Raw genomic sequence first — 7,908 nt, 5'->3', positions numbered from 1 at the left:
GGGAGGAGTCTAAAAATTTTACATCCACGGAGAGGCAGCTTTTCACTGCACAAGGAAGACAACCTCACGCACGATTTGGGTGTTCGCTCATTCATCACCTTATAAATTAGCCAAACTTTTGTAAGAAACACCCCACCATTGCCTTTCCGTCTGACGCCAGCAAACAGGCTGCTGGCTGCAGGGCAGATGTGCACGTGCAGGTGGCGCTGCGACGACAGCGGACCCACTCCCCCTGCGGCACCACGTAGGCCCTCCCTCCTCCACCTGCCGCCCCCAAGGGCAGCCGTCGTGTCTTAGCAGCTTTACCTTTCCTCTCGGGTGGTTTGAAGAAGTCCTCCGAGAAGAAGACCGAGGACTCCAGGTCTCTGGGGACCTCACCCCGCAGGTGCTTGAACTGTGGCACCCAGGCTCCCGTGAAGTTCAGTTTGTCGAAGACGTCGACGGCGAGAACTGCGGGGACAGGCGCCTCCATCACACGCGGCTCCCAAGCCCTCCCGCGGAGAGCCTGCCCGGACCCGTGCCGTCTTCAAACCGACCAGGACGGCTGTCCCCGATCACCTTTAAACAGAACCTACCTCCACTTCCTGCTGAGTCACACAGCCCGGTGCCTTACTGGGGGTCTCGGGGAGCTCAGGAGGCGCCCCCCGGCCCCCCCCCCACGGGCATGTCTTTTCCCTGCAGCAGTGTCCCTGCTGGCAGTCAGCCCTGCAGGCTCCAGGGCGACCCCCCAGGTCTTCCCGCTGAGCCGTTTTTCCAACACCCCCGATCCAAAGGGTGCCCTCAATTCACTGCACAGGCAAGGGCTGTGCTCCCACCTGAGGCGCTCAGGACCAGGGTGGGTGAGAGCCCTGGAACACGGGAGGCAGGGGCCACTGGCCCCAAGGACTGGGAGGATGGACAGGGCTGGCCTGTGGCCCGAGCCCAGGGAGAACCAAGAAGGAAGCTCTCGGCCCAGTGCAGGGGCGATGGTCCCAACCACAGGGCATCAGAGAAGGACACTGGAGGGGTGTGCGGGCAGAGGTGGCCCAGAGGTTTGGCCGGGACCTGCCTGAAGTCTCTGGAAGGGGCTGGGGGGCAACAGCTACACCAGGTGCCCGTCAGGCGCCCATGTCCTGTCCGTCCCCGAGAGTCTGCAGGCCAGCTCTGCCAGACCCTCTCTCGGGACAGAGGCCGGAATGCAGGGCGCTCACCCTTCTGCCCTGCCCCAGTGATGACGGGCTCCCAAGCCCACCTCCACCCCAATGCAAGGCAGGTGGCCTCCTGGGCTCAGGTGGGCCTGGGAGGTGCAGACCAGCCCGAACATCTTCTGTCAGGAAGTGAGGGCCCCGCCCTGGGAGCCTGAGAGTTCATGCCAGGGATGCTGCCGCACCTGGGTTAAAGGTTCAGGCCCTCCTGGCGACAGATAATCGGCTAACTCAAGGGGCGATTCCCTGGGAAGGGGCAATCCCTGGGTCCTGCCTGAGCCCCCATGGGGGTGCTAAGTAAACAGTCACGGGAGGAGAAAACCAGCAGCCCCTGCCTGTAGGACGGGCCCCGGCTCCAGGGACTTTGCTGCTATGTCTCGGTGGGTAGGCCTGCACCACCAGGGCTTCCTCCCCAGGAAGGAAGCCAACGTTCAACCCCTGACCCCCGAGCAGCACGTCCTGGGCCCTCAGGGTGACTCGGTCCACAAGCGTTGGCTCTGCTAGTGGCTCGGCTCCCAGCCCAGAGAGGGGGTTCCCCCTCCGCCAGGTGCCAGCTGCCTGTCCCCGGCCCTCTCCCAGGGTCTGTGCCTCTGGGTGAGCCTGGAGGCTGGACCTGCCGCCAGACCCTCCAGCCCACTTCCCCGGGCAGCCCCACACCTAGTTCTGAAGGTAAGAGGACCACCAAGATCCTGCCAGCGTCAACCCTTCTCCCAGAGATGGCCGAGGGGGGCTGCACCTGAGATGGGCCCCGGGGTTCCACCGTCCCCCCCGCCGGGCCCACAGCCTCACTCATGTTGGGGGTGACGATGACGAAGGGCCGCAGGTAGGTCCTCCGCAGGTTTCGGGCCACGTTGCTGAAATAGGCCTCGAAGCACCTCAGCAGCTGTGCGGTGCCCCCCTCGCTCCGCTGGATCTGTTCCCACGCGGCCCTGGTGCCCGGGGCCAGGAGGGCGCTGCCCGCCTGGACGATGTCCTGGTCAGACAGACAGACAGACGGCGCTCTGCTCATGTGAGCGGCTGGCCGGCGGAGGCCTGGCTGACACGCTGGGGCCCAGGCTCCAGAGAGCCTTTAGGTCATAGGACCAGGCCGGGCCAGGATCAGAAACCGCGAGAGGCTGTGGTCTCAGCTCCAAGGCAGGAGACACGTGTCGGGGGAAACCTTGCAGGGGGTTTCACCGTGTGCACCCCGAGACACAAAGGGGAGCAGGCGTGCGGAGACGCCCCCTGTTACATCGGAACCCCCAGTCCCACCAGGAGAGCCCGGCCTGGGAACGGCCGCCCCGTCGCTGAGCCCACAGCAAGGCAGCCGAGGACGCGCTGCGGGTTCCAGTTCGGTGACGCTCCCGCCCTGAACACCTCAGATGAACAGGGGGCAGCGTGGGGAGGACACTCGGGCTGTCACGGGGATTCAGGGGCCACAACCCAGGTGGAAACCAGGACGGAAAGCTTCTGTTTGCAAAGAACCGGAAGTGGGAACAAATCCCTGGGCCTAGACTCTCAGACCTGGACTGAAATACAGGTGCGGGAACACTGCCAAGGCCCTGAGGGCTCCGCACGGACAGGGGAGGTCCCCGGGGGCTCTGTGTGGATGGGGAGGCCTTAGAGAGGGGTGAAGGGGAAGCACAAGGCAATGCCACGCCTCACCCGCACCCCCGGCAAGAGCACCTTATAAACTGGATGAATGAGCCTCTCGCCAGTTATGCTAAAGACACGCCTCAGGGGCTGATCACTTAAAGACAAAACAGGACTGTCTCTACAGCAGGAGGCATGAAGCCGTGTGAGAGCAGGACCTCAGGGTTTGGAGAGGGGGTGTCCTGGTACCCCCACTCTTATGGGTTGTGTGCCCTTGGTTCCCTGTGCCTCAGCTTCCTTAATTGTAAAGCAGGGCGACAGCTGAGCTTCATACAGGATGTGTGTGGGAATAAGTGGGCCGATCCCTGTAGCCCCCAGGACACCGACACGCATGCAGTGGTCAGCTGACAGCGGCACCGCTGTCGTCACCATCAGGCCTGTCCCTTTGCCAAGACGCTCCTAACACTTGGAAACCCTTTTGCTGGTCACTGAACTGGCCTGGGCTCACGTCTGAAAAGGGCAGTCTTGCCCTGAGGACACCGGGCCAAATGACCTTCCACGACCGAGCCAGGGCCCCCAGTCCAGCTCACCCCTGGACGTGCGGGGCTCTCTGCCCGCCGCCTTCCTACCTCGTGGAAGTCGGCGTCCTGCGTGGCCGCCAGCTCGAAGCCCTGCTGGCTGCTCTCATGCAGCAGGATGCGGGCCAGCAGCTGGTAGGCCGTCCGCACGTCGTTGCCAAAGAGCGCGTCCGTGTGCCGCGTGGCGTTGCGTAGCGCCCGGGCCAGCCACAGGGACCGGTCACCGTCCATCCGCGTCTCGTTCCGGCTCAGCTTCTCGTTCTGGGTCGGGGAGCAAGCACCAGGTCGGCCCTGGGCCCTTCCCCTGACTCAGAATCTACTACTTTCCAGTGGAAATACCCTTGTCAGAAAGGAACTTTAAAAATCCCCAAGCCCCAAAATGAACTTGGGCTGATGGCCGTGGCACAAAAAAGGAGGGTCTGTCAGGCTAAAAACCACTTGGAAAAAGACACCAGGTGGAAGAAGGGAGAGAGTATGACACCGTGAGTCATGGGCGGATGGCAAGGCGGGGGACTCGGACGTGGGGACTCTGAGTCTGCAGAACCAGACGCAGGGTGGGATCTGGAAAGGGAAGAGGAGATGGCTGCCGCGGTGCCCCAAACAGATGTGCTGTCCCCGGGCCCCGCCCAGCCTGGGACCAGCATGACCCGGCGGCCTGGAAACCCACCCTCTTCCTGCACGTCCCCAGGGTGCAGCCTACCATGGCTTTGAGGTCCACGAAGGAGACGGTGGTGCAGTTAAAGAGCTCCGGGGGCAGCCAGCCCTTCTCCCCACTGCAGTGCCGGACCGCGTTTCCTAGGGAACAGAGAAGGACCCGCCAAGCCTGAAAGCTGAACTGTGAATGAACCCCTCGGCTGGCCCAGGGCCAGCAGGTGCCATAACCACGAAGCCAACACTGCTCTTCCCTCAGACCTGGGAACACGTTGACAGCTGCCTGACATTCACAACCAGGCCTTACCGTTGGCCTGAGCTGCCCAGCAACTATGGGTGGACACCTGAGCGAGTCCGTGAAAAGAGAAATCGGCTGAGTGGTCCATCGAGCACCCACCGTGTCCACATGCGCTGCAAGCCCACCTGGATCCCACTCCGGGCTGGTGCTTTCTCTGCACTGACTCACCAGACCTCCCCCGGCCCCCTGTAGCCAGACACAGCTACCATCCCCGTTTTACGATGAGATGCCAATGCTGTGAACGGTGAGGCAGCTTGTGCGAGCCTCCCCACCACCGTCCCCATCCCAGCCACTAGACTCTTTGTATTTTCATTGTGCTCTTTACAGGTTTTATCATTTACGACCGAGGAAAAAGTTATCTTATCCCCCCGATCACTTTGGCTAAAGGAACTATTTCAACACGGAACATCCGGTGAGTTCCGACGCCTCGGCCGGCTCTCCCGCAAGCCGCACGCCTCCGTCTAATGTCCCGCCTGGAACGGAAGCCACAGGCCACACCCCGCGGTACTTACCCACAGACCCTTTAGGGCACGGCACTGCGGCTGGCTGCCCGAACTTGGTCTGCGGCCACCAGATGCCAGCCTCAAATGCTCTGGGACAGCCGTTGTAGATCACTGGGGTACAGAGGAGAGAAGGCACTCAGCCTGGCACATCCGTGCACACAGACATGCAGCGTGCTCCACAGGCTCCTCCTGGACGGAGGCCCCGCCCCCGCCAAGAACCGGACCCCTCGCACCCCCCATCGGTGTTAGAACAGGGGGAGGGGGGACGCAGGCTCCGACCCACGCCTCCTAACGGGCCAGTGGACAGAAGGCCAAGCAGACACAGCTGGACCAGGAGGCTGTCAGGCGCCCCCACCACGCCCCAGGAGTGTGGGGTGCGCACACACGCACGCAGACACGCACACGCAGACACATGCATGCACACACACCCCCACACATATGCATGCACACAGACACGCACATACATGCTCACACACGCACGCACCACACATGTGCATGCACGTAGACACACGCATACACACGCACGCACATGCATGCAGATATGCACACGTAGACACACGCATGCACGTACACACGCAGGCACACACACACACCCCACACGGACACACGCATACACAGAGACACATGCAGGCACACACGTGCACACACACGCACACACACAGTGGCCTGTCCCTGCCGTACAGCCTGAGAGGGTCAAGGGCAACGCGGACCTTCGCAGCCGAGGACCGTGACCTCGGCGAAAGGGTTGTCGCAGCGGTTGCACTGGCGGCCAATGACGCCGGGCTTGCAGCTGCACTGGCCAGTGTCCATGTCGCACGCGCGGCTGTGGGAGCCATGCGGGAAGCAGTCACACGGCAGGCAGGTGTCCTGTGCCGGGGGCCTGTAGTAATTCTCCTGCAAGAGCCAGAAGCAGAGGCTGGACGTCAGACACCACAGACAACCTACACCTGGAGGGCGTTTCCTGAGCAACGTCAGGGTTCCCTGGCCTCCCGGCTGTCCTCCACCCACGGCCTCCAGGCCAGCGGCGTCTGAGGCCCCCAGGGCGGACGGGGCAGGTGTGTCCTCCAGAAAAACACACCCTCTCTCACATCTCAGCAAACACCGTGAGCCACCGTCTGTCCTTAAAAGGATCAGAGATTCAAATGGAGATCTACGCACAAGGGTACCAGGATGGCTGATGGAGGTGTTTTTTTTTTTAATTGTGAGAAATTAGAAGCCACCCGAACATCTGTCACCGGGCCCGTCAAGCTGATGGTCAAGAGTGTGGGCTTCAGTTCTGGGAAGTCCTGGATTTACGCCCAGCTTGGCCATTCACTGGCCACACTGCCCCTGCCAGGACACTTGGCTTCCCAAGGTCCAAGGGTCCCCGGCTGAAAACTGAGCAGACTTGTGGCCAGTGACAGAGGCTTCTGTGTCAGGCAGATACACGGAACTGTCCCACAGGGGGCTCCAACTGTGTGTCTTCCAGTGCCTGAGGAGGCAATGCATGTGAGCAGTCACTCTGGGAGGGCACATGGTATCACTGTCACTGTTTATACAGTCCTGTCTCCATTTTCTACAATTTTTGATGAAAAAAAAAACCCTAGGCATGTTTCCCCCAGGTACCCTCCTCACTCTCCTCCTGCCCTGCCCCCCACCAGTGCCATGACCGCCATCTCACACCATGTGGTTTGCGTGGTCCTGATCTGCCAGGGCCCTTATGATTTTTCAGGCGACATAGGAGGCACGGTGGACACGCGAGACACGACGCATGTCAGACAGGGCGCCGGGGAGCATCAGAGGGCGCCGTGACGGCAGGTTCCCCTCTTGGGTCAGCAAGCCTGGCCGCGGGACAGCGCGTCCCTCCGAGCGGCTACTGTTACGCACAGAATTCTCCTTTGGGATTCAAGTTACCGGCAGCTCACGGCAGTTGTCGACACAACATTCTGAAGGTATGTGGAGTTTTCTGGGAGGCCCAGAGGGTCGGGGTTCCCTGTGCTTTGGGCTGTGAACACTGCAGCTGTGCACGAGGATGACAGGCACCCGAGGCGAGGGAGTGGGCAAAGCTTCTCATATTTTAAATGTTGGTCGTCACTGGGGACTTCCCTGGTGGTCCAGGGCCTAAGACTCCACACTCCCAAAGCAGGGGGCCCGGGTTTGATCCCTGCAGGGAACTAGGTCCCACATGCTGCAAGTAAGAGCTCGTATGCCGCAACTAAAGATCCCGCACGCGGCAACGATCCCACGTGCCGCAACTAAGACCCGGAGCAGGCAAATTAATTAATTAAATATTTTTTAAAATGTTGGTGATCACTGAGTGGTTTGATAAAAGACCAGGAAAATGACCGATCAGGAGAACCATGTTTGGTGACGAAGATGAGTCAAACTCACAGAAATTGCTTGGTTTCCCGTGACCGTGTGTGGGGCTGAGGCAGCTTACAGGTGAGAACCTGCAAGCTGTGCTCACCCACGGTGAACCCTGTGAGTACCCAAGGGTGTGTGTGTTCGTGTCCAGGTAGACGTGTGGGCGGGTGTGTGGGTGTGCATGCCCCGCCGTCTCCCTGGGTCCCTGCTGTCCACCCGCGGCCGGGCCTCACCTTGCACTGGCACTGCCCGTTGGTCTTGTTGCAGTCGGGGTCGAAGCCTTTGCTGACAGCACAGTGGCAAGGCCCGCACACAGGGTTCCCCCACCAGCCTCTGGGGCACGGAAGGTCGATCCTGTTGGGAAATCAGATGGCAGACGGAAGGTGTACAGAACTGCCCTTTTTGGAACGAGAGGGATGATGGAGGCCTGGTTCTTGGCTGGACTAGTTCTGGGCACCTCCCGCCCCCCTGAGTGGTCCGTTGCCCCCTTGCTGGCCCCCACCTGCAGGACTTAGCATTTTATGACCTATGCCCAGCCTTCCGGGGCCCCGCATCTGGAAGGGTTCTACCTACAATACTGTTATTTTAAAATAATTTGTTTGCTCACTTTTTTCTTCCACCTGCAAGATGCAGGTGAGTGCCCCAACCCAGCTTCCTATGAGCACCGTGTCAGTAAGTTCTCTCTGCTCAGTACCCCTACACCGTGACGCTGGCCCACCAGGGAGGGCGCTCAGGGACAACTAACCCACCGTCAGGCTGGCTCTTCACCCAGCCCCACC

At 61.0% G+C, this 7,908-nt stretch overlaps 1 protein-coding gene across 1 annotated transcript in view; it reads right to left on the bottom strand.

Annotated features, from left to right (window-relative positions):
- Positions 1–7,908, bottom strand: part of CELSR1 (cadherin EGF LAG seven-pass G-type receptor 1) — a 138,211-nt gene that overhangs the window by 16,724 nt on the left and 113,579 nt on the right. Inside the window, exons 14-20 of the mRNA XM_024737368.1 lie at positions 7,363–7,483; positions 5,497–5,680; positions 4,796–4,897; positions 4,035–4,129; positions 3,386–3,595; positions 1,974–2,157; positions 307–450 (exon numbers count right to left, since the gene is read on the bottom strand). Coding sequence (XP_024593136.1) covers positions 307–450; positions 1,974–2,157; positions 3,386–3,595; positions 4,035–4,129; positions 4,796–4,897; positions 5,497–5,680; positions 7,363–7,483 — 1,040 coding nt within the window. The remainder of the gene's footprint in view (positions 1–306; positions 451–1,973; positions 2,158–3,385; positions 3,596–4,034; positions 4,130–4,795; positions 4,898–5,496; positions 5,681–7,362; positions 7,484–7,908) is intronic.

The sequence above is a fragment of the Neophocaena asiaeorientalis genome, unplaced genomic scaffold, assembly GCF_003031525.2.
Source record: "Neophocaena asiaeorientalis asiaeorientalis breed wild unplaced genomic scaffold, Neophocaena_asiaeorientalis_V1.1 scaffold242, whole genome shotgun sequence".
Taxonomy (NCBI): domain Eukaryota; kingdom Metazoa; phylum Chordata; class Mammalia; order Artiodactyla; family Phocoenidae; genus Neophocaena; species Neophocaena asiaeorientalis.
Note: the sequence above shows the minus strand (reverse complement) of the source record. Positions and strands in the feature narration are given on the sequence as shown.